This window comes from Grampus griseus (assembly GCF_964374135.1).
Source record: "Grampus griseus genome assembly, chromosome: 9".
NCBI lineage: Eukaryota > Metazoa > Chordata > Mammalia > Artiodactyla > Delphinidae > Grampus > Grampus griseus.
In genome coordinates, this window is record NC_139003.1 from 19,431,892 (window position 1) to 19,459,569 (window position 27,678).

Sequence of the window (27,678 nt, forward strand, 5' to 3'; positions counted from 1 at the left end):
TACAAAGAGTGTTCTCAAATTTTAGCATGTGTAGAATCATCTAGAGACTCCTGTGGGCCCTGCACTCAGGGATTCCAATTTAATCACCCCTCCCCACAGGGATAATTTGCATTTCTAACTTTCAAGTGACATTGGTATTGCTGGTCCTTAGACCCCACTCTGTGTAGTGCTGAGATTTTTTTAAAAATAAAAATCGTTTCCTCTTATTTTAAAATTGTCTTCTTTGCATTTTTCTTAGTTATTCATTCATTAAACTTCCTGGGCACTTAGTACGTGCCCAGCCCTAAATCAGGCTGCGAACACAAAGTTAACCCCCTCTTAAAAACTTACAGCCCAATCTGATTAGAGAACATAATGATGATATGGGCCAGGAACTAGAGGAGCCCAGAAAAATAAAGTATAGCCTAAGATACACACAAAGGTGCTCTAATCATATCTGACCTCACTCCTAAACATCACCAAGGGAAGAATTTCATTTGACACACTTTTTTTTTTTTTTTTTTTAGCAGCAAACAGCTCAGCTTTTTATTGAATGTGTTACTAAAGAGGTTTAGTCAAAAAGAGCAAAGCCCAGGTCATCGTCAGACTCTTCAGATTCTTCTTTCTTCGCTTCCACCTTCTTCTCCTCAGCTGGGGCAGCAGTGGGGGAGGGGGCAGGTCACCTGCCTCGCACCGCGGATGAGGCTCCAGATGCTGACACTGGCCAAAGCCTTTGCAAACAAGCCTGGCCAAAAAGACTCAACATTTACACCGGCTGCTTTAATGAGGGCATTGATCTTTTCCTCCGTGACCATCACCTCATCATCATGCAGGATGAGGGCCAAGTAGATGCGGGCGAGCTCCAAGGCGGAGGCCATGGTGCGGGCGAGCGCTAGGGAGGGGCTGCCGGGCGAGGTGCTAGTTGCCTGATGAAGTGAGGGCCTCACCCCAATGCAGCCTTAGCTTCCTCGGAAGGACGGAGCGGCTCAGCGGTAGCTGAGGAAAGCTGACACAAGTCTTTGTTTGTGTGTTTTTGCTATGAGAAAGATTCAGTGCCGGTTTGAGTGTGGAGTATCTTTGGATTATGACACCAACAAGCACACCGAAAATGAAAAGGTCTAAGGCAGCTCCTACTATCTGCCAAATGAAGAAGTGGCCTTGATGCAACACGAAGGCAGACGCCTAAATAACGTTATCAATAACCTAAAATGTAGATTTTATCCGTCATTTCCTTAACTGGCCCCATCTCTAATATGAACCTCCTACAGCGTGCAAAACAAGAGAAATAAAAAGCATTTTTTTTTTACCCTGACAAATATAAAATAAATATTTAAGAAATGTAACACTGAGTAAGACCTCTAGCACATTCAGCCAAGCTCCCTTTCTCCAGGGACTATAACCAAAGGACATCATAAGGATCAGAAAGACAGCTGTCCAACTGCACGTTTACCAAAGAGCTACGAACATTACCCACATTATTAATTCACCTGATATGCTAAGAGGCTATCATCTATTGCTTACCTGGGAAATCTAAAAAAAAAAAAAAAAAAAAAAAAAATGATACAAATGAACTTATTTACAGAACAGAAACAGAGTCCCAGACTTAGAGAAGGAACTTATGATTACGAGGGGGAAGGTGGGGGGGGGCAGTTAGGGAGTGTGGGATTGCCATGTACACACTGCTATATTTAAAATGGATAACCAACAGGGACCTACTGTATAGCACAGGGAACTCTGCTCAGTATTCTGTAACAACTAATTAGGAAAAGAATTTGAAAAAGAATAGATAGATGTACATGTATAATTGAATCACCTTGTTGTACACCTGAAACTAACACAACATTGTTAATCAACTATACTCCAATATAAAATAAAATGTTAAAAAAAAAAAAAAAAGAAGAAGCTATCATCAATTAATTTAAGTCTTACAAGAAAGTATGTAGATTTGGGACCAGTACTACCTTCCATGGTAATGAACTCTATATTTTAGTTAACAAATGGTGTAATAAGCCCCATATGTAAAGAAGTAATTCCTTTCATTTGTTCTAAAAATATTTTAGTAAAGCTGCAGGGGATTATATTCTAGTTGAGGAATAGTGGAATTTCTTCCATATATCCCTGGTTCATCCTATTCATACTCTTCAGTATTTAATAGTTGGGTGTATTTAGAGCATGTTCTCACTGATACATGTAATCAAAAGTAGAGATTTAATCAAATGGAATCATAATCACTGAAGTTAAATTTACTTGCTTCCCACTTGCTTTGATTCAAATTAACGACTCATCTAAATTACATCGAGGCCCTTCCTGATTCCAAGCATGTCCAGGTGCTACACGCAGTGCTTGGGAATGGCTACAAGAAGCCACAAGGACAAATGCTTGACCTTGCTTCAAAGCTGCTCTTAAATGATTTTTCTGTAAAATAAAATGACCAATTCCACCAAATCCTACATTTCAGATACTTAGGTGAAGAGTAACTAATAGAGAAAGAAGAGATGAAAGGAAATGCTACTTATTTGAAAAAGAAATACATGCCTGACTCTAGCCACAGATATAAAGAAATCACGAGAAATATTTATTTCTCTTTCCATAAACACTGTACTTGTACCACAAAACTAAACTTGGGGCTTGAGCCTTTTGACTGTCTCATAGATAAAACCACTTTGTATGACTGGCCTATTACAACAGTATGCCCTCATTTCAAGTTCTGGACTCTGAATTTTTAAAGTACATTTCTCTAACTTTTAGAGCAGTAATTCAATGTACCTCTACAAATCTAAAGCCTGCAGAGACTGAGAAATCGGGGGCTGGGGGAGTGGGGAGTTTTAGGAAATGAGGCAAATACCAACTATGAAGAAAAACATGACTATAAAGTGGATGATTCAATGTTAGCATTATTCAGCAAGTATTCATCTAACACTGACAATCAATTACATGACAGACACTTAGGAGGCAGAAACGAAAAGGGTATACAGTCCATTACAATACAATGTAATAAGTGTTATGACTATTTAAAAGTAGCATGGCCACTCCTTCAGATTCCAGATCAAAAATATAAAGACTAGAAGAAAGTTTGGGAAATTTTATTTATAATCTAAGAGTGAAGAAGACCTAAGTTCTGACACAAAACCCAGACACTTTAAAAGAAAACATTGATAAATACAACCTCATAAAAATAAAAACAACGTATACATGATCAGACATCATAAAGTCAAAAGAGAAAGAAGCTGGAGGGAAATTAGAATATAAATCCCAAAGAACTAATTTTCTTGATATATAAAAAGTTCCTGTAAATCAATAGAAAGACAAACATACTGGAAAAATAGGTGTTCAGTACTTTTCAGTAAGGAAATAAAACATTATTTGACCACTGTACTATTGAAAATTTCAACTTTTAAACAAGTCGGCTTTTAGGATAGGATAATGAACCATCCTGTACCTATCACCCTGATTCAATAAGTATCATTTATCACTAATCTTGTTTTAGCTATATCTACACTCAACCCAGATTATTTTGAAGTAATATATCCATACATAACATAGATATCATAACAATGAATTACTTTTTACACAAATAAGAAGTTTAACCTCACTCAAATTTTCTCTAAAAAATACAAATCAAAACCACCTTGGAAATACCATTTTTCACTGATCAGACTGACAAAGATAAAAACATTTTGATAATACAATCTGTTTACTAGAGACTACAGGAACTCTCAAACATTATTGATGACATGAAAACTTGGTATTATCTCTAAGAAAAACACACTTGGCAACAATTATCAAAATCGAATAAACCACAAAAATCTAATCAACCAGCAAAGAACTCTGAAAATGGCACAAAAATCGGATGCTCTCCTTCTCGCATCTTATATGTCATCTTCAAGGTAACTGCACAACTAGAAGAATAACTAGCAGGTGCTATCAAATGAATGGAGCTTGATAACTACAACTTGTATAAAACAACAGTAAAAGCTGCCTTACTTTATTAGTTAAAATACACACACACACCATCCCCCCCCAGACACAAGACACACCCTAATGCCCACCTACCCAGACCAGATTAGGTCCCCATGGTTATATGCTCTCATGGCACATTTTGCTTTTCCTCTGCAGCACTTATCACAGTTTGTAATAATACACTTATCTAAAGGTTCTCTTACTAATGCCTTTCTTCCCCTCTAGACTTTAAACTCCATAAGGACAGGGACCATATTTGTGTGGCATTTGAGCCCAGTTCCTGGTCCATGACTGATATTCAATATAAGTGGAATTCATTCTTTCATTCAAAATATATTTATTATGGGTCTGGTGGGCTCTGTGCCTACATTCTGGATATATGGTGCTGAACAAGGCAAACTAGTTCTCTCTTCTCTTGAAGCTTCCATTCTAGGAGTAGTCAGAAAATAACCAAACATGCACACACACACACACACACACATTCACACACACATACACACCATAAAAAGTAACTTAATGAACATGATCCAGTTGATCTGCAAATACGTACTATGTTTTTCCACACTAATACCCCCAATCAGCATTTCCATTTGTAATGATTTCTTTTGATTAAAATAACTTGAGTAATACTTTATATTAATTCTTAAATAATGAATTTATTTTTCACTATAACTTAATAACAGTTGCAAAATAAAGGGGGGTGGAGCCTATAACCTTACTGTCCAAACACAACTACTTTTAGCATTAAAGCATATTTCTCTCCCGTTTCTTCCATGAATTTTTCCTCAGTATAACAGTGAGCACAGAATATGCAGTGTTCTCTGCTTTTTATATCAGACGCTTAATCTTCCCTCATTCATAATAGACATCAAGGAACATCACAAAATGGTCTCCTTCCAAAAAGGGAAAAGGTCTCCCTGGCAGCCATTGTCCATTCATTCAATCCTTTCTGCCCTCTTCCAGACCAATAGTCTTACCAAAGTGGAGCAGGCCTCCAGCACCTCCCCAGTCTGCTTTCATTTTTAACCAGGACCACTTGCAAGTAAATCAAGTAGCTGTTACACGCCAATCCTTCTCTTCTCCCACATTCTACTCTCTCACATATTCTTAACAAGGTATCACACCTTTGAGAAGATTTTGTTCCATGTATTTTTCACGCTTTTCTTATTTGCTAAATAGTAAAGGACTTCCTACAGCTTTTCTGAACAAAAATGAAAATGCTCATGAGCTAGATTTTGGGAAAGAACCAATAGCTAGGCAGCAGGAGTTGAAGAAACTGGTTATGAGCTGCACAGGCTGCAGACCACACAAGCCATCTGATATTGAAGACATTGCCTGCCTTTCTGAGGAAATTATGGGTAGCAGGTGGTTCTGGGAGATTTAAAAAGCCCTTGTTACCCTAATGTTTATCAACTTGGCAACAATAGTAGTTGAATATTTTCCTTTCATAGTAAACAGAGGTTTATAGACACTAGATAATGAATGAACAGGAAGACAAAATATTTCTCCTATAAATAGACAATAGATAGGTTGGGGGATCAAGAATAAAATAAAATAACAAGTGGGTGACCAAAGTGATTTTTGAAAACTGTCTGTGAAAGTATTCTGGCTCTGCAGGAAGTGAAAGCAAAACAGTTCACTAGTCTGGTTCCTACTACTTTTCTAGCAAAATAGCACACAACATTAATTCTCTTTACATAAAGACAGATGAAAACAGGCCTGCAATGCATCACAACCAGAATATATTTAAGAAGATGATGCTGAACAATGAGACTTTTAGGGAAAGTTACAATTCTGGTGCCTAGCCTCAGAGTAGCATTTATATGCTAACGATTTGGAATAGGTTATTTCACTGCGGGGGGGCGGGGGGGTAGTGAGGGAGAGAATCATTTTGTGGAAGAAGGATTCGTGGTTGTTTTTGCCTATGCTCCCACTTCCTTTAAGGAAAACAGTCTCTTACACCTTTAACGTAAGATTTCTTGAATGGTAAAAGATAATATTAATAATAATGTAAAGTATTCTGACTTTACTTCTCTCTAAAATAATGTCACTCCCACCTCCCAGTACAGTTTAACACAAGGTATCATGCAAGCTTCAAGGATAATCTGACAATATCCTTTCTAAACTTCTAAACCTCTAGAAGCGACAATGCAATCACTTCTGAATGAAGTTTCCCAGGTAATTAATTCTTGAGGAGTTTTAAAGCATTTGTTGGCACACAGCTACCATAGACTAGCTCCAAATTATCAGCCATGTGGAACACCAACCCAAGAATTTAATCTTTGATTTTCGAAAAGAGTGGTTCCAAATATTTGCTTACTCTGTACTATTTTATCTAATAATAAGGAGTTTTGGCCCAAATTTCCATATTTGTACATTTTATAAAATGGGATCATGTTATAGGCATGAAATCAAGACGAATAGCTTGTTCACTTGCCGGTGTCCAAATATATCCTACCTACAAAGGCCTTTAAAATACTGACAAAAAACGAAACTTAAAGAGGGAAAAATACCCTCCTGCTGACTCATTCTTCACAGAGAAACATTTATTATTTCCTGGGGCAGTATGCCGAATTTCCACTTCTGTTGCTGTAATTTCCACTTGTGAATTTTGGAAGGCGCCGAAGGAACGGAAGAGGAAGAGGTCAAAATCCTAGGAAAGACACACTGCTGCTAAGGGGACTGTAATGAGAACTACAGAACAGTTACTGACCCGTGCCCTTTTCGTTTTATTTCCAATATATACTATAGTCATGCTATTTCCCTATGAAAGTTCACTGTACTCATCTTGGGACTTGCAGCAACTGGGCAAACAGCAAATCAGAATTCTGGAGTGTTCATTAGTAAGGAGGCAAAAGGTCTACACAAAAATCCAGGCACCAGGCAAAGAAAGAAGAAAAGCACAGTTCCATTCAGAACCATTCCCAGCTTCTCTGGATCACAGTGTGAGTGATCAACGAACATGAAAGTTGAGAAAGGAACCAAGAATAAATAAACTTATGTATTCACACACACGCACAAATGCATGTAATGGTACCTACTGGCACTGCTCTACCAAGCTCTAACCATATAACCTCATCTAACACGAGCAACCCTGTAAGACAGGTTCTGTTTTCCTCAGTTACAGAGCTGAAATTCAAAGTCAGGTCTGCTCAGCTCCAAAACCCATGCTCCTCAAAACATGTGCTTTGAAATACTCTGTGGCATAAGAGGGGTGGAGAATGTTTTCTTCACCAATCGTACTTCTAAATGAAGTGTACAAGGGAATTAATTGTTGAAGACTTCTAAAGTATAATTAAGATCACTATTATTTAGAAAAACAAAAGAATATAGAAAACATAAACAGAATACATTATTTTCTTCAAAATTTTAAAGTGGGGAACTCCATACTAAGCTATTATTATTTCTCCTTAAATTTGTTTATCTTCTTTAAAAAAAAAAAATTTAAGTCCTAAGTACAAACAGAATTTCCTTCACGACGTGTCAACAAGATTATGAACTCTGTCGAACACACACTATCTCACGCCTCCCAGGAACACACATTATTTGAGCAACTCAGAAGAAATGCCCTACTTTGCCCTCTGTTCTCAGATAAAATTGTAGTGTCCATTGGCCTTTTCCCTTCAAACGACAAATTCCTGCCTTGCCCATATCTGGTGTACGTGGAGGGCTGGGGAATAGAACAGAGAAAGGGAAGGAGGGAACGAAGATCCATGTAGAGTGAATCTTGGATTCTCTAGGAAAGCCTCAATTTGAAATATCTTCTCCCACCATCAGATGACATTACACTAGTGTGCCCTAAGCCCTGGTTTGGCAGACATGAGCTCCCAGTGTATCACAGTCAAGACCGAGTTAGGATCAGAGGACAATTTCAGTTTTCCCGTTACGAAAGAAGAATTATGAAATCCAAACCTTATTAGTTGTTTTAAGTACATAAAGGAATCCCTGAGACTGATTTGCCTATTGGCAAATATCACTACACATTAAAGAAGAAAGCATGGGACAGAGGAAATACCATGGACTTGCATTCAGCTGGAAGGCCAGCCACTTGTTCTGTGACCTTGAGTTAATTACTTCATCTCTGAACCCCAGTTTCCTTAACTATAAAATGTGGATACTAAGTAATCAGCTCAAAAAGTTATAGTGAGAATTAAATAATATACATAAGTTGCCTTGAATATAGTTAAGTGCTTAAGAAATATTCAATAATTGCTACATTCATGTTGAGTATGGACAACATGCTTTAAAACTTCTCAACTACCTCAAAAACCAGCTGAACTATGCCTCTTCAAGCTGTTTTCACCAATCTGAGTTTGTATGGGCCACAGTATACAGAGTTCAAGAAACAACATAAACCTAAGATATTTACTTACCCCACCCACCCTAGAAAAGGTACAGTAAATACAATGATCAAAACCACAAACCATGGGACTTCCCTGGTGGCACAGTGGTTAAGAATCCGCCTGCCAATGCAGGGGACATAGGTTGCATCCCTGGTCCAGGAAGATCCCACATGCTGTGCAGCAGCTAAACCCGTGCGCCACAACTACTGAGCCTGCACACCACAACTACTGAAGCCCATGTGCCCTAGAGCCCAGCATGGCTCAACTACTGAGCCCACGTGCCACAACTACTGAGCCCACGTGCCACAACTACTGAGCCCACACGCCACAACTACTGAAGCCTGTGCACTCTAGGGTCCATGGGATGCAATTACTGAACCCACGTGCCTAGACCTCACACTCCGCAACAACAGAAGCCACTGCAATGAGAAGCCCGTGCACCGCAACAAAGAGTAGCGTCTGCTCGCCTAAACTAGAGAACGCCTGCACACAGCAGTGAAGACCCAAGGCAACCAAAAAAAAAAAACCCACACAAACCACACCCCCACCTACCTTGGTTGGTTCTCAGCCGTGAGGTTCTCTCCCCTCTGGTAACCACTGTCAGCCACCTGGGTTGTAGACCTCTTCACAATTTGCTTCAGCTCCCGCTCCAAGCGTTCTTTGATCGCCTTAACTGTCTCTGGGATCTTCTTCAGTTTGGCCAGCCCCTTGATGAGGATACCCATAAAAAGGGTGCTGTTCTCCTCTGGATCCAACTCCAAATCCTCCTTGATGTCCTGAAGGTTTATCTCCTTCACTGTAAAAAAATTAATAAATAGCCACAGATTCTATCAGCAAATCAAAAAACAGAACGGGTCTAAAAAATGCAGTTATTCCCTTAAAGGAATCAGAGAGGTTTTTCAATTAAATTTGAAATTAAATTATACTTACACAGTAACTATCAAAGAATCACACACACACACACAAAAACAGTTACGTTCCTCATATTAATACCCATCAATTAATAAGAGAGAGAAGAAATTAAAAGTAAGCAAATCTCCACAGAAATTTTTCCACAGACTACCATTTCTAGTGAGTCATTTATTAACATTGGTGACATTTACCAACCTTCACTGTTCACAAAATGCCATACTTGGTGCTGCAGGAGAATTCCAAAGAGCCAGACCAGAGTCTAAAATTCCTACTTATTAGTTAGAGATAAGTAGCTTGATAAGAAGACATCATACATACATGTGGAACAGAAAAGGTAAATAAGTTAAAATTATAACCAATAAGAGAGATGAAGAAAAAGAAAGGAAAAATAATAGGTACAAGTCAGACAAGACTGAGGAAAAGAGTAATGAAGAGTATCTCATAAATACAAAAGAACAACATTCTATTTTTATTTATAAACATGTCCAGCAAAGCATCATTATCTACTGAAGACAGGTCTTGCTAAAGCATGGAAGTCTTCTGAGTAGGGTTATGTGTCGAAAGTCTCTGCAGATGTTTAGACTACAGCTTGCATCCAAACCATCTGGTTTCTAACAGTGGTTCTTAACCCCTGCAGGAGCTGGGGAGAGCGCAGGGCTGGGATCTGAGACTCCTGTCACCTACTGAAAACCACAGGCCTTTCCCTCAACTAACATGTATATACACAAAACTTCTCATATGACTTCAGGGGTTTCCACAACTACCAAAAGAACTACAGGTTGAAAACCTCTGGCCCAAAAATAATTCTCTCATTTTACAAATGGCTGGATTAAGATAGACAAAAGCAAAAGTGAATACCAGCCTAAAGATGGACCCTAACAAAGTTGTCCCCATCCTCCCCTATCCTCCACTCCTCTAAACAACTGAAAGGTTTTTAAAATGTGATATCCTGAAAGAACATATACATTCTTTACTAGATTCAAGCTCAACTGTACAACACAAACCACTCCAAGTTGTTCAACACCACTGGAGTGTTTTGAAATCTACTTATTTAAGGAAGAATGAAAATATCCCAGTATATGGAATAAGTCCTTCTAACCACTGTATAACATCTCTGAAACCTCTACTTCAGATGACATGTAGGCTATCCTCAATCTCTTTTTTTGCTCGCAACTCATAAAATGCACTTAAGTACGAACATTTAATGTTCATTTAATGACACCCATGATATAATTACTTACACAAATTTGTTCTTAAGTGAATAAGTCCTCTACAGATTTATGCATAATTCTGCTGCCTTACTTCACCTCACTAGACCCCTGAAACCCACAAGACAGAAGCACACAGAGAATGACCAAATCCATATGGTTTCCTTCACAGTGTAGAGGGCATTTGATGATACCATATTTAATTTTAAATATCTTAATAGTAGCAAACTGGGTGTAGAACCAAGAAGGCTTAAAGCCTCTAAACTGACATGACAATTCTGAAGGCAAGTCGAAAAAAGTCATCGATATTTCCAGACGTGACATTCCAATAACAGACATTTTAGTTACTGGTTTTGTTTCACACGTGAAGAGCTAGACACCTCAGGCCACAGAATCACTCCATGCTGCAAAACCAACCTCAACAGCAGCAAAGTACTTAGCAACCAGGGAGCCATCTAAATTCAGCGTGGCAGAGGGGGAAAATGAAACAAAACTATACGCAGAGCTTCAGGCAGGCAAGAAGGTAACAGAAATTCAGCTGGGACAAAAATGGTCTTCACAAGAGCACATATGAAGCACAGACAGGACACATGCAAAGGGCCACCTAAACATCTCAGGCACCTGCTGCAAGAGTGCTTGGGTAATGAGGTACACGTAGTTGAAATCAATAAGCCCCTAGATTAAGTGGCATACAGCTACTTATATGCACACTAATATGATAGCCTATTAAAAAATAACAAATAAGCAAGGTATGAATAATAAAATGTCACAGCCCCAAATGGCACATTTGTTTACAACCTTATCTTTCTGTTTGTCTCCCAAAATCTCCTAGAGCATAAACACTGAACAGAGCCAGTATTAATTAATTTATATTATCTATTTCACTTACACCAGCTAAAAATTAAAAGGGAATTTAAAAAATAATATAGAGCTGAGGCTTGGGCTTCGGAGTTCAGATCCCAGGGAGAAGACTGGGGTCGGCTGCGTGAACACAGCCTGATGGGGGCTAGTGCACCACAGCTAACCGGGAGGGAGCCTGGGAAAAAGTCTGGAAGTGCCTACGAGTCAAGACACCATTGTTGCAGGATGGGCAAGGAGACGGGATTCAGAGCACCACCTAAACGAACTTCAGAGACAGGCTCAAGCCACAGATATCAGAGTGCACACCAGAGACGGGCATGAAAGGCTAAGGCTGCGCAGCCACCAAAAAGCCTGCGTGCGAGCACAGGTCACTCTCCACACCTCCCCTCCCGGGAGCCTGTGCAGCCCGCCACTGCCAGGGTCCTGGGATCCAGGGACAACCTACCCGGGAGAACACAAAGCGCACTTCAGGCCTCTGCAATGTCACACTGGCCTCTGCCGCCACAGGCTCACCCTGCATTCCGTACCCCTCCTTTCCCCCAGACTGAGTGAGCCAGAGCCCCCCAATCAGCCACTCCTTTAACCCCGTCCTAACTGGGTGGGGAACAGACGCCCTCAGGTGACCTACACACATAGGTGGGGCCAAATCCAAAGCTGAGCCCCAGGAGCTGTGCAAACAAAGAAGAGAAAGGAAAATTTCTCCCAGCAGCCTCAGAAGCAGCGGATTAAATCTCCACAATCAACTTGATGTGCCTGCATCTGTGGAATACATGAATAGACAAGGAATCATCCCAAAACTGAGGTGGCGGACTTCAGGAGCAACTGTAGACTTGGGGTTTGCTGTATGCGACTGACTAGTTTCTGATTTTTATGTTTATCTTAGTATAGTATTTAGGACTCGTTATCATTGGTGGATTTGTTTATTGGTTTCGTTGCTCTATTTTTATTACTTTTTTAATTTTTTTATTTTAATAGTATTTTTTTACTTTTATTTTAATAACTTATTTTATTTTTTTCCTATCTTTCCTTTTCTTTCTCCCTTTTCCTCTGAGCTCTGTGGCTGACAGGGTCTTGTGCTCCAGCGGGGTGTCAGGCCTCAGCCTCTGAGGTGGGAGAGCCGAGTTCAGGACATTGGACCACCAGAGACCTCCTAGCCCCATGTAATATCAATAGGGGAGAGCTCTCCCAGAGATCTCCATCTCAATGATAAGATCCATCTCCACTCAACGAACAGCAAGCTACAGTGCTGGACACCCCATGCTAAACAACCAGCAAGACAGAAACACAAACCCACCCATTAGCAGACAGGCTGCCTAAAATCATAATAACTTAACAGACACCCCAAACACACCACCTGACGCAGTCCTGCCCACCAGAAAGACAATATCCAGCCTCATCCACCAGAACACAGGCACCAGTCCCCTCCACCAAGAAGCCTACAAAGCCCACTGAACCAACCTTACCCACGGGGGCAGACACCAAAAAGTGGGAAATACAAACATGCAGCCTGTGAAAAGGAGACCCCAAACACAGTAAGTTAAGCAAAACGAGAAGACAGAGAAACACAGCAGATGACAGAGTAAGGTAAAAGCCAGCCAGACCAAATAAAGACGAAATAGGAAGTCTACCTTAATAAGAATTCGAGTGATGACATAAAAACGATCCAAAATCTTGCAACTAGAATGGAGAAAATACAAGACCCGTTTAACAAGGAGCTAGAAGATCTGAAGAGCGAACAATGATGAACAACAGAATAACTTAAATTTAAAATTCTCTAGAAGGAATCAAGCAGAATAACTGAGGTAGAAGTACAGGTAAGTGACCTGGAAGATAAAACAGTGGAAATAACTAACGCAGAGCAGAATAAAGAAAAAAGAATGAAAAGAATTGAGGACAGTCTCAGAGGCCTCTGGGATTTTAAACACACCAACATTTGAATTACAGGGGTCCCAGAAGAAGAAAAGAAAAAGAAAAGGACTGAGAAAATATTTGAAGGAATTACAGTTGAAAACTCCCCTAATATGTGAAAGGAAATACTCAATCAAGTCCAGGAAGCGCAGAGCCCCATACAGGATAAATCCAAGGAGAAACACACCAAGACACATATTAATCAAACTATCAAAAATTAAATACAAACAAGAAATATTAAAAGCAGCAAGAGAAAACAACAAATAACATACAAGGAGTCCCCATAAGGCTAACAGCTGCTCTTTCAGCAGAAACTCTGCAAGCCAGAAGGGAGTGGCAAGATATATTTAAAGTGATGAAAGAGAAAAACCTACAACCAAGATTACTCTACCCAGCAAGGATCTCATTCAGATTTGATGGAGAAATTAAAACCCTTACAGACAAGCAAAAGCTAAGAGAATTCAGCACCACCAAACCAGCTTTACAACAAATGCTAAAGGAACTGTTCTAGGCAGGAAAAACAAGAGAAGGAAAAGACCTACAAAACAATTAAGAAAATGGTAACAGGAACATACATATCTATAATTACCTTAAGTGTAAGTAGATTAAATGCTCCAACCGAAACACACAGACTGGCTGAATGGATACAAAAACAAGACCCGTATATATGCTGTCGATAAGAAGCCCACTTCAGACCTAGGGACACAGAGAGACTGAAAGTGAGGGGATGGAAAAAGATATTCCACACAAATGGAAATCAAAAGAAAGCTGGAGTAGCAATTCTCACATCAAACAAAATAGACTTTAAAATAAAGACTACTACAAGAAACAAAGAAGGACACTACATAATGATCAAGGCATCAATCCAAGAAGAAGATACAACAACTGCAAGATATTTATGCACCCAACATAGGAGCACCTCAATACACGAGGCAAATGCTAACAGCCATAAAAGGGGAAATCGACAGTAACACAATAATATCAGGGGACTTTAACACCCCAGTTTCACCAATCCACAGATCATCCAAAACGTAAATAAATAAGGAAACACAAGCTTTAAATGACACATTAAACAAGATGGACTTAATTGATATTTATAAGACATTCCATCCAAAAACAATAGAACACACTTTCTTCTTTAGTACTCATGGAACATTCTCCAGGACAGATCATATCTTGGGTCAGAAATCAAGCCTTGGTAAATTTAAGAAAATTGAAATTGTATCAGCTATCTTTTCCGACCACAACACTATGAGACTACATATCAATTACAGGACCACCTCACACCAGTTAGAATGGGCATCATCAGAAAATCTACAAACAACAAATGCTGGAGAGGGTGTGGAGAAAAGGGAACCATCTTGCACTGTTGGTGGGCATGTAAATTGATACAGCCACTCTGGAGAACAGCATGGAGGTTCCTTAAAAAAATAAAAACATAATTACCATATGATCCAGCAATCCCACTACTGGGCATATACCCAGAAAAAACCATAACTCAAAAGACACATGCACCCCAATGTTCTTTGCAGCACTATTTACAACAGCCAGGTCATGGAAGCAACCTAAATGCCCATCGACAAACAAATGGATAAAGAAGTTGTGGTACATATATACAATGGAATATTACTCAGCCATAAAAAGGAATGAAATTGAGTCATTTGTTGAGATGTGGATGGATCTAGAGACTGTCATACAGAGTGAAGTAAGTCAGAAAGAGAAAAAACAAATATCGTATATTAACGCATGTATGTGGAACATAGAAAAATGGTACAGATGAACCGGTTTGCAGGGCAGAAGTTGAGACACAGATGTAGAGAACAAATGTATGGACACCAAGGAGGGAAAGCCACGGGGGGATGGGGATGGTGGTGTGCTGAATTGGGCGACTGGGATTGACATGTACACACTGATGTGTGTACATAAAACTGATGACTAATAAGAACATGCTGTATAAGAAAATAAATAAAATAAAATGTAAAAATTAAAAAACAACTAATACTGAATTTCTTTGGGTTATTTGTATGGAATATGTTAATATAAATGTTTCAGACATTACATGAAATTCCTAAAAATCTTATATGTTCTGGTATAATATTATAAGTCATAATTCTAGTTATTACTTTTAAATGTATATCTCAGAAATAACTAAATTTCCTTGTCAATTGCATTATTATGAACTTTCATCAAATCTTTAACCGTGGTCATTTTTAAGTCTTTTGTCATTTACAGACAGTCCTGGGTGTACTCTGATGCTTTTGCAAAAATGTTCCTATAAAAGGGTTTCATCTTCAAGGAGTTCATGGAAAAGACTCTGACAAGTACAGGTTTCTGGTAACTGACTGTACTGCTGAACTGAATGAATAAGCATTTTCAGAACTCTAATGGAAAATTGATGAATTCATAAAAGTGCTAACAAAAGTTCAAGATGAAAAAAAGATTAATTACATGGGACTGAGGGAACTGATGAGGATGATTATAATTTTTGTGACTTTCTCTTTGAATTTTTTAAAAATGTAATAAAAAAGAAATGTAACTTTAAAGATCTGCATAGTATCTCATAGTATATTTAACAATTTCCTCATTGTTGAACATTTAGTTTAATATTTGTTAGAGCAAACACTACTTTATACACATATCTGTCTGCATTTCTGTTTATTCCTTATAATTGATTTCTAAAACAGTGCAATTATACTGAATTGTATTTACTTCCTACTGGAACACTGCATTTATTTATATTGTGAAAGTCATATTTTTCTGTCTATTCAAGTATGTATAATACCTAGTTTTGTTCATTGCAAAATAGACATAAATTCTTTCAATTCAAAAAAAGACTGTAAAAAATACAAACACATGGATGATAAGCAATACACTGCTAAATAACCAAGAGATCACTGAAGAAATCAAAGAGGAAATCAAAAATAACTAGAAACAAATGACAATGAAAACACGATGACCCAATACCTATGGGATGCAGCAAAGGAGTGCTAAGAGGGAAGTTTAGAGCAATACAGTTCTACCTCAAGAAACAAGAAACACCTCAAATAAACAACATAACTTTACACCTAAAGCAATCAGAGAAAGAAGAACAAAAGAAACCCAAAGTTAGCAGAAGGAAAAAAAATCATAAAGATCAGATCAGAAATAAATGAAAAAGAAATGAAGGAAATGACAGCAAAGATCAGTAAAACTGAAATCTGGGTTCTTTAAGAAGATAAACAAAATTGATAAACCACTAGCCAGACTCATCAAGAAAATAAGGGCGAAGACTGAAATCAACAGAATTTGAAATAAAAAAGGAGAAGTAACAACTGACACTGCAGAAATACAAAGGATCATGAGAGATTACTGCAAGCAAATTTATGCCAGTAAAATGGACAACCTGGAAGAAATGGACAAATTCTTAGAAAAGCACAACCTTCTGAGACCGAGCCAGGAAGAATTAGAAAATATAAACAGACAAGTCACAAGCACTGAAATTGAAACTGTGAATAAACATCTCCCAACAAACAAAAGCCCAGGACCACATGGCTTCACAGGCAAATTCTATCAAACATTAAGAGAAGAGCTAACACCTATCCTTCTCAAACTCTTCCAAAACATAGCAGAGGGAGGAACACTCCCAAACTCATTCTACGAGGCCACCATCACCCTGATACCAAAAACAGACGAAGATATCACAAAGAAAGAAAACTACAGGCCAATATCACTGATGAACATAGATGCAAAAATCCTCCACAAAACACTAGCAAACAGAATCCAAGAGCAGATTAGAAGGATCATACACCATAATAAAGTGGTGTTTATCCCAGGAATGCAAGGATTCTTCAATATATGCAAATCAATTAATGTGACACAAAATATTAACAAACTGAAGGATAAAAACCAGATGATAATCTCAATAGATGCAGAAAAACCTTTCGACAAAATTCAACACCCATTTATGATAAAAACCCTCCAGAAGCAGGCATGAAGAGAACTTACCTCAACATAATAAAGGCCATATATGACAAACCCACAGCCCACATCGTTTTCAATGGTGAAAAACTGAAACCATTTCCACTAAGATCAGGAACAAGACAAGGTTGCCCACTCTCACCACTCTTATTCAACATAGTTTTGGAACTTTTAGCCACAGCAATCAGAGAAGAAAAAGAAAAGGAATCAAAATCAGAAAAGTAAAACTGTCACTGCTTACAGATGACATAATACTATACATAGAGAATCCTAAAGATACTACCAGAAAACTACTAGAGCTAATCAATGGATGTGGTAAAATAGCAGGACACAAAATTAATGCACAGAAATCTCTTGCATTCCTATACACTAATGATGAAAAATCTGAAAGAGAAATTAGGGAAAACGCCCATTTACCACTGCAACAAAAAGAATAAAATATCTAGGACTAAACCTACCTAAGGAGACAACAGACCTGTATGCAGAAAACTATAAGACACTGATGAAAGAAATTAAAGATGATACAAACAGAAAGAGAGACATACCATGTTCCTGGATTGGAAGAATCAACATTATGAAAAAGACTATATTACCCAAAGCAATCTACAGATTCAATGCAATCCCTATCAAACTACCAATGGCATTTTTCACAAAACTAGAACAGAAAATTGCACAATTTGTATAGAAACACAAAAGACACCGAATAGCTAAAGCAATATTGAGGAAGAAAAACGGACCTGAAGAAATGAGGCTCCCTGACTTCAGACTATACTACAAAGCTACAGTAATCAAGACAGTGGGGTACTGGCACAAAAAAAAGAAATACAGATCAATAGAACAGGATAGAAAACCCAGAGATAAACACACGCACATATGGTCACCTTGTCTTTGATAAAGGAGGCAAGAATATACAATGGAGAAAAGACAGCCCCTTTAATAAGTGGTGCTGGGAAAACTGGACAGCTACATGTAAAAGAATGAAATTAGAACACTACCTAACACCACACACAAAAATAAACTCAAAATGGATTAAAGACCTAAATGTAAGGCCAGAAACTATCAAACTCTTAGAGGAATATATAGGCAGAACACTCTATGACATAAATCAATGCAAGATCCTTTTTGACCCACCTCCTAGAGAAATGGAAATAAAAACAAAAATAAACAAATGGCACCTAATGAAACTTAAAACCTTCTGCACAGCAAAGGAAACCATAAACAAGACCAAAAGACAACCCTCACAATGGGAGAAAATATCTGCAAATGAAGCAACTGACAAAGGATTAATCTCCAAAATATACAAGCAGCTCATGCAGCTCAATATCAAAAAAAACAAAGAACCCAATTTAAAAATGGGCAGGAGACCTAAATAGACATTTCTCCAAAGAAGATATACAGATTACCAACACACACAAAAGGATGCTCAACATCACTAATCACTGGAGAAATGCAAATCAAAACTACCGTGAGGTATCACCTCACACCAGACTGAATGGCCATCATCAAAAAATCTACAAACTATAAATGCTGGAGAGGGTGTGGAGAAAAGGGAACCCTCATACAATGTGGGTGGGAATAAAAATTGATACAGCCACTATGGAGAACAGTATGGAGGTTCCTTAAAAAACTACAAATACAACTACCATATGACCCAGCAATCCCACTACTGGGCACATACCCTGAGAAAACCATAATTCAAAAAGTATCATGTACCACAATGTTCATTGCAGCACTATTTACAATAGCCAGGACATGGAAGCAACCTAAGTGTCCATCAACAAATGAATGGATAAGGAAGATGTGTCACATATATACAATGGAACTCAGCCATAAAAAGAAATGGAGTTATTTGTAGTGAGGTGGATGGCCCTAGAGTCTGTCATACAAAGTGAAGTAAGTTAAAAAGGGAGAAACAAATACCGTATGCTAACACATACATGGAATCTTTAAAAAAAAAAAAAATGCTTCTGAAGAACCTAGGGGCAGGAAAGGAATAAAGACACAGACGTAGAGAATGGACTTGAGGACATGGGGAAGGCAAAAGGTAAGCTGGGACGACCTGAGAGAGTGGCACTGACGTATATACACTACCAAATGTAAAAGCAATAGCTAGTGGAAAGCAGCCACATAGCACAGGGCGATCAGCTCGGTGCTCTACCACCACCTAGAGGGGTGGGATAGGGAGGGTGGGAGGGAGACCCAAGAGGGAGGGGATATTGGGATATATGTATATGTATAGGTGATTCACTGTTATACAGCAGAAACTAACACAACACTGTAAAGCAATTATACTCCAATAAAGATGTTAAAAAAAAAAGAGGGCTTCCCTGGTGGCACAGTGGTTGAGAGTCCACCTGCTGATGCAGGGCACACGGGTTCGTGCCCTGGTCCAGGAAGATCCTACATGCCGCGGAGCGGCTGGGCCCGTGAGCCATGGCCACTGAGCCTGCGCGTCTGGAGCCTGTGCTCCGCAACGGGAGGGCCACAACAGTGAGAGGCCCGTGTACCACAAAAAAAAAAAAAAAAAAAAAAAAGAAGAATATAATCAACCATGAAGACTAGTCTGATAACCACAAAAAGCCTGTGAGGTCAGACAGAATTATTGGTGCTTTAAGGAAAAAACCTTGTATAAAAATAATTTAGCTGAAATTCAGTAAGGCCTCACACGACCATTAGCACAAAATACACATCTTTCCAAACTAATAAACCCTAAATCATTCTCTTGTATGTATCTCTATCCTTATACTATGTACTCAACATGTTGGTTTTAGAACACTTTAAAATTGTAAATACTTCACTTCCTTTCCCAATTCTCTTATTTTTTTAAATAAGTTTATTTATTTTTGCTGCGTTGGGTTTTCTTTGCTGTGCCCAGGCTTTCTCTAGTTGCAGCGAGCGGGGACTACTCTTCACTGCAGTGCATGGTCTTCTCATTGTGGTGGCTTCTCTTGTTGCGGAGCACAGGCTCTAGGCGCGCAGGCTTCAGTAGCTGTGGCACACAGGCTTTAGAGCGCAGGCTCACTAGTTGTGGCACACGGGCTTAGTTGCTCTATGGCATGTAGGATCTTCTCAGACCAGGGCTCTAACCTGTGTCCCCTGCATTGGCAGGCGGATTCTTAACCACTGCGCAACCAGGGAAGTCCCTCCCAATTCTCTTTTTTATTTTTGCTGAGGATCTTATCAAGTGACGATTTCTTCAACTTGGTTTTGAAGATTTTCACTGACAGGACAGTGCTAAATGTAAACATTTAGCACTGTTACGACTCTGATGTTCTTTAACCAATTATTTCTACTAAAATGCTATTGGTCCCAATTGTTTCTTTTATACACACACACATAGTCCTAGACAGATAAACAGACATATCAGACAGATAAGGCAGACAGATCAGTATATATCTGTACAGACATATATGCCTAAGTGGATATAAATCATGTCCATGTGGTATCATGGAAGGAGGGTTTAACTAGGACACTTTGGTAGTCATGCAAGGATTAAGTAGATGCTATCTAAGGTCTTTTCAAACTCTGTAATTCCCTGTTTCCATTAACTAGGGTTTAACTCTGGATATCTCTAGTTCCAAGGCTTATAGTTAATTATGTACACCAATATTATAAAAGCCCATTTAATAACAGATAAGCAAGGTGAATAATCCATTTATGCAGCTAAGTATCTTATGAAAGAAAACTACTTTTTTGTTTCCCAGTGAATATGGAAAGCCATCTAGACTAGTCCCTGTCTGCTTTCTTTTCTCAGTATGTTTGGTAAGAAGATCAGTAACCCATGCCATGCCTATACACATATTTCATCCAACTGCAGAAGATAAGGGCCCTGGTAATACACTTAAAGTTTTATTAAATATGCTGTTTTATTTCATTTATCATTTATATTTATACATGTCAATTAAAGTACAAGAGATAATAGTACTGTTTACTATAAACTCCTATAGACGTCACTCCTTACACTATGCACAGGACATAAATTATGTAAAGTTCATATAAATGATTTCAATCTATAGAACTTAATTTACATGTTGTGTTCAAAAACATTACCCCTATTTAAGAGGAGAATTATGTGCCACTATTGAACAGAATTCAATATAAGAAAGAACCTTCAAAAAATTACCAAGCTCAATTAGACCACAAAATATCCAGAGAATTACACATTCACAATGCTGCCCCCAAAGATGGGAGCCTGGCCTCAGAACACTGTCAGTATTCTCAAGTAGAAAATAAGAAAGTTACCACTTAAAAATAATTCTTATGCTTCTGATCAAAATGGCACTGTAAATTCATACTTGAGATATCCAATCTGCTCTAAACACAATTATACACAAAATATAAATTAAGAAATTAAAAAGAAATAGTGGGCTCAAAATTGAGAATAACATGTCTGTGGACAAGAAATGCAAACAAGTCGAGCCAGAGTGTGTGTGCAATGAGCTCTGGGTGGAGAAGCAGGCAGTCATCCAGGATTTGGCCCACGTAGGGTTATAGAGACTTAACACGCTCCACTGGCCAGGCGAGCTGACAAAATCCTCCACCAACGGCTGCAAGCACAGGGCCAAACAAGCTCTAGACCTACTGTGGTAGGCTACTGGCCTCATCAAACCCTTATCCTCCATTTACATCCCAGTGGAGGGACTTGGCCAACTACTTATCTTAAATACCATTCAGTTCACCAATGAAAAATTACCTCTAACATCTTTTATTCTAATTAACACACCCACTGGTGCAGACTGAGAGAGCAGTACTGGATGCACTGGTTGCCTCTGGAGTATAGAATCTTGATTAGGGGCTTTCAAATGTTAACTAACTACCCCTAGAGTATGCATTCCTGATTAAGGTACTTCAAATGTCAACTAAGCACCCCTAAGGTGCAGATTAAATTACACCCCACTCCTGAAAGGAGATTCCCAAAAGCTGTTGCCAGCTGCTACGTGGGGCGATCATTTACACTGAGCTAGGAGACTTTACAGCCTCGGCACAGGGGTAGTTTCAGTTCAGCGGGACGGAACCTCACACTGCAGTGAGTTTTGAAAACACAATGAATGTACACTGATCCTTCCATAGTGAAACCGGGCTAAGGGGGAAATGACGGCATGTTTGATTGGGGAGAATGTAGAGTGGAATACTCTATTAGGATAAAAACAAACAAAACTAACATCTATTGAATCAATTTTCCTTGGGACAGTACTTAATGTGCATTGTATCACCTAGAGCAAGGAGGATGCACCTTTGTAGGTCAAGGAGTAGCAATCAATGGAGAAGAGGCTACTAGAAATATAACAGGGACACAGGATAACAGACAAGGAACAGATGAATAAATTGACAGTTTATATTAATATTCCCTAAAATGTATCAGACTGTGGTAGTTAATGTATGAGTTTGTAAGTTCAACTGCCCAGGGAGATAGTATGTAGAAAGAACAAGAACTTGGCATCACTTTAGATTTAATTATCATGTCTACCACTTTCTAGTTGTGTGATGTCTCTCAAGTTATTAAATCTTGCTGGACCTCAATTTCTTCATCTGTAAAGTGTAGATAACATTATCAATAGAATTGTGCCTATTAATGAGATAATATGACATCAAGAGAAATTCCCAAAAGTAAAAAAATGTATTTTTAAAAATTCTAGCTTTAGGAACTCCAGGGTTGCTGAAGACAAGGGTGGTGGCTTAGGTCCCCATTTCTCAACATTTCCTCCAAAACCAACATAGAACAACAAGAAGAATAAACAAAACTCATAAAAACTATGCCTTCATGATAACCTAAAGACAGAAATTGCCCCAAATTCAAAATAACTGTAAATAAAAATAAGAAAAAAGAACCCACCTAATCCCAGGAAGTAATATCTCATGCTCCTGCCCCACCTCTGCTTTGCTACAAGGCTTTGTTATAAGCAAAGGTAGACTATGAAAAACTATGACGAAGAGATTAATTAAAAGGGAGTTAGTGATGAGCCTAAGATTGATCTAAAACCACCAAAGTTTTAGAAAGACAAATTCCACCCTAAGTTTCAAAATACTAAAAAAGTATCCAAGCAGATCACAGCATGGTCTATAGGGACTTAAAAGCAGACACAATTTGAAAGAGCAGTGTTTGAAAATACACAGCCCCTGAGAGAGAAATAAGACAAAAAGAAAGAGATAAATGCCTTTTGGCTATTGGATGATGAAGGGAGAAAGAAGCAAAAAGAGAAACAGGAGAGTCAAAATTCAGAGAACAAACAAGCTTCCCCCTCTGCCAAAACAAAGTCAGCTAAAGTATCTGGAATTTGCTATAGTGACAGAGGAGGGAGCCAATGAGCTAGGAATCCTACAAAACACCCCAATATCATAAAAATAAACAGAAAAAACAATGAACACATTCTCATGAGAGTACTACCAAAAAAAAAAAAACCCAACACACATCAACAGAGGAGAATTTCATCCAATAGAACAAACATGAAGGACAGGAAAACTAGAAGATGACACTCCAGGTGGAATTAATATACTCAAACAAGAATTTGGGGATATGAAAAGCCACCTTGAGTCAAAAATTATGACAGACATGGACAATCAAAAGCAAACTGTGAAAAGAAAACTTACCAAACTCAGGAAAGAGATGGAAGAAAAAGACAAAATTATCTCAGATATGAAGAAAAAATACAAAATACCTATGGCAGAATAAACTGAAATGAATAATTTATAAAGGATACTGATGAAATGCAGGGAACCAAAGTACAGGATAAAACAGAGATAAAAAAAGAAAAGAAATGAAAAGATGAAGAAGGTAGTAGAAATGGAAGACAGGTGAAGAAAAAATAACAGTGATAAAGAGGGAAAGCAAACAACAGAACACTTAAAATTGTAAACAAAGAAAACTTAGGAAAAATAAGGAATGTACAAAATGAAACAATAGTTCATTGGGTATCTTGGAAAAGTAACAGCAAAAAAAATATCAAAACTCCAAGACATATCCTACTAAAACTATTAAGTTCCTAAGATTAAAAAATCCTTAAGGCCTACAGAATAAGGAACTTACAGGGGAAAAAAAAATTAGGCATCAGAATTTTCCTAAAGCGCTCAAAGGAAAAAAACAATAAAATAGCATTTTTTAAAAAACAATTCAATAATTGAAAGTGTAAACCAAAGAATTCATATCCCCAAGTTGTCCTTTAAGTAACAAGGCTACAGGGAAAGGGGAAAAAAAAAAAAAGTTTTCAAATAAAGGAACTCTGCACCCATGACCACTTCTTGAGGAATTTTTTAGGTAATAAACTTCATCCAATCAAGAGATGACTAGGGAGTGAGAGGAGGAAGATGGCAGAAGAGTAAGACGGGTAGATCACCTTCCTCCCCACAGATACACCAGAAATACATCTACACGTGGAACAACTCCTACAGAACACCTACTGAAGGCTGGCAGAAGACCTCAGACCTCCCAAAAGGCAAGAAACTCCCCTACGTACCTGGGTAGGGCAAAAGAAAAAAGAATAAACAGAGACAAAAGAATAGTGACGGGACCTGCACCAGTGGGAGGGAGCTGCGAAGGAGGAAAGGTTTCCACAACCTAGGAAGCCCCTTTGCGGGTCGAGACTGCGGGTGGCGGAGGGGGAAAGCTTCAGGGCCGCGGAGGAGAGCACAGAAAAGAGGGGTGCACAGGTCAAAGCGGAGAGATTCCTGCACAGAGGATCGGTGCCGACTGGCACTCACCAGCCCAAAAGGCTTGTCTGCTCACCCACCGGGGCAGGCGGGGCTGGGAGCTGAGGCTCGGGCTTCAGTGCAGCGAGAGGAATGGCAGCGTGAACACAGCCTAAACGGCTATCTGCACCACGGATAGCCGGGAGGGAGTCTGGGAAAAATTCTGGACCTGCTGAAGAGGCAAGAGGCTTTTTCTTCCCTGCTGCACGAGAGGAGAGGGGATTAAGAGCTCTGCTTAAAGGAGCTCCAGAGACAGGCGCGAGCCACGGCTATGAGCACGAACCCCAGAGACGGGCATGAGACGCAAAGGCTACTGCTGCCGCCTCCAAGAAGCCTCTGTGCAAGCACAGGTCACTATCCACACCTCCCTTCTGGGGAGCCTGTGCAGCCCGCCACTGCCAGGGTCCCGTGATCCAGGGACAACTTCCCCGGGAGAACGCACGGCACGCCTCAGGCTGGTGCAACGTCACGCCAGCCTCTGACACCGCAGGATCACCCCACATCCCCACCCCTCCCTCCCCCTGGCCTGAGTGAACCAGAGTCCCTGAATCAGCAGCTCCTTTAACCCCATCCTATCTGAGCGAAGAACAGATGCACTCCTGCAACCTACACACAGAGGCGGGGCAAATCCAAAGCTGAGCCCCTGGAGCTGTGAGAACAAAGAAGAAGAAGGGAAGTCCCTCCCAGCAGACTCAGAAGCAGCGGATTAAAGCTCCACAATCAACTTGATGTACTCTGCACATCTGTGTAATACATGAATAGACAACAAATCACCTCAAATTGAGGAGGTGGAGTTTGACAGCAAGATTTATTATTTTTCCCCTTTTCCTCTTTTTGTGAGTGTGTATGTGTATGCTTCTGTGTGAGATTTTGCCTGTACAACTCTGCTTTCACCATTTGTCCTAGGGTTCTATCCGTTCATTTCTTTTTTTTTTATTTTAAAAAAACTTTTTCTTAAAAATTATTTTTTATTTTAATAACTTTATTTTATCTTACTTTATTTTAATTATCCTCTTTCTTTCTACTTTTTCTCCCTTTTCTTCTGAGCCGTGTGGATGAAAGGCTCTCGGTGCTACAGCCAGGAGTCAGTGCTGTGCCTCTGACGTGGGAGAGACAACTTCAGGACACTGGTCCACAAGAGACCTCCCAGCTCCACATAATATCAAATGGCAAAAATCTCCCAAGGATCTCCACCTCAACACCAGTACCCAGCTTCACTCAAGGATCAGCAAGCTACAGTGCTGGACACCCTAAACCAAACAACTAGCAAGACAGGAACACAACACCACCCATTAGCAGAGAGGCTGCCTAAAATCATAATTAGTCAACAGACACCCCAAAACACACCATCAGACGTGGACCTGACCACCAGAAAGACAAGATCCAGCCTCATCCACCAGAACACAGGCACTAGTCCCCTCCACCAGAAGGCCTACACAACCCACTGAACCAACCTTAGCCACTGGGGGCAGACACCAAAAACAACGGGAACTACAAACCTGCTGCCTGCAAAAAGTAGATCCCAAACACAGTAAGATAAGCAAAATGAGAAGACAGAAAAACACACAGCAGATGAAGGAGCAAGATAAAAACCCACCAGACCTAACAAATGAAGAGGAAATAGGCAGTCTACCTGAAAAGGAATTCAGAATAATGATAGTAAAGATGATGCAAAATCGTGGAAGTAGAATAGACAAAATGCAAGAAACATTTAACAAGGACCTAGAAGAACTAAAGATGAAACAAGCAACAATGAACAACACAATAAATAAAACTAAAAATACTGCATATGGGATCAATAGCAGAATAACTGAGGCAGAAGAACGGATAAGTGACCTGGAAGATAAAAAAGAGGAAATAACTACTGCAGAGCAGAATAAAGAAAAAAGAATGAAAAGAACCGAGGACAGTCTCAGAGACCTCTGGGACAACATGAAACGCACCAACATTTGAATTATACGGGTTCCAGAAGAAGAAGAGAAAAAGAAAGGGACTGAGAAAATATTTGAAGAGATTATAGTTGAAAACTTCCCTAATATGGGAAAGGAAATAGTTAATCAAGTCCAGGAAGCACAGAGAGTTCCATACAGGAAAAATCCAAGGAGAAATATGCCAAAACACATATTAATCAAACTGTCAAAAATTAAATACAAAGAAAACATATTAAAAGCAGCAAGGGAAAAACAACAAATAACACACAAGGGAATCCCCATAAGGTTAACAACTGATCCTTCAGCAGAAACTCTGCAAGCCAGAAGGGACTGGCAGGACATATTTAAAGTGATGAAGGAGAAAAACCTACAACCAAGATTACTCTACCCAGCAAGGATCTCATTCAGATTTGATGGAGAAATTAAAACCTTTACAGACAAGCAAAAGCTGAGAGAGTTCAGCACCACGAAACCAGCTTTACAACAAATGCTAAAGGATCTTTTCTAGGCAAGAAACACAAAAGAAGGAAAAGACCTAGAGTAATGAACCCAAAACAATTAAGAAAATGGGAATAGGAACATACATATCGATAATTACCTTAAATGTAAATGGACTAAATGCTCCCATCAAAAGACACAGACTGGCTGAATGGATACAAAAACAAGACGCATATATTTGCTGTCTACAAGAGACCCACTTCAGACCTAGAGACACATACAGACTGAAAGTAAGGGGATGGAAAAAGATATTTCATGCAAATGGAAACCAAAAGAAAGCTGGAGTACGAATTCTCAAATCAGACAAAACAGACTTTAAAATAAAGACTACTACAGGAAACAAGGAAGGACACTACATAATGATCAAGGCATCAATCCAAGAAGAAGATATAACAACTGCAAAATATTTATGCACCCAACATAGGAGCACCTCAATAC

At 39.1% G+C, this 27,678-nt stretch overlaps 1 protein-coding gene and 1 pseudogene across 2 annotated transcripts in view; both read right to left on the reverse strand.

Moving 5' to 3' along the window:
- The window catches only part of EXOC4 (exocyst complex component 4), an 810,848-nt gene that overhangs the window by 704,623 nt on the left and 78,547 nt on the right, over positions 1–27,678 (reverse strand). The window contains exon 6 of the mRNA XM_082661558.1: positions 8,835–9,078. Coding sequence (XP_082517684.1) covers positions 8,835–9,078 — 244 coding nt within the window. The remainder of the gene's footprint in view (positions 1–8,834; positions 9,079–27,678) is intronic.
- Positions 551–884, reverse strand: LOC309827526 (large ribosomal subunit protein P1-like; annotated as a pseudogene). Its single transcript has one exon. The product of its transcript is annotated as a large ribosomal subunit protein P1-like (transcript).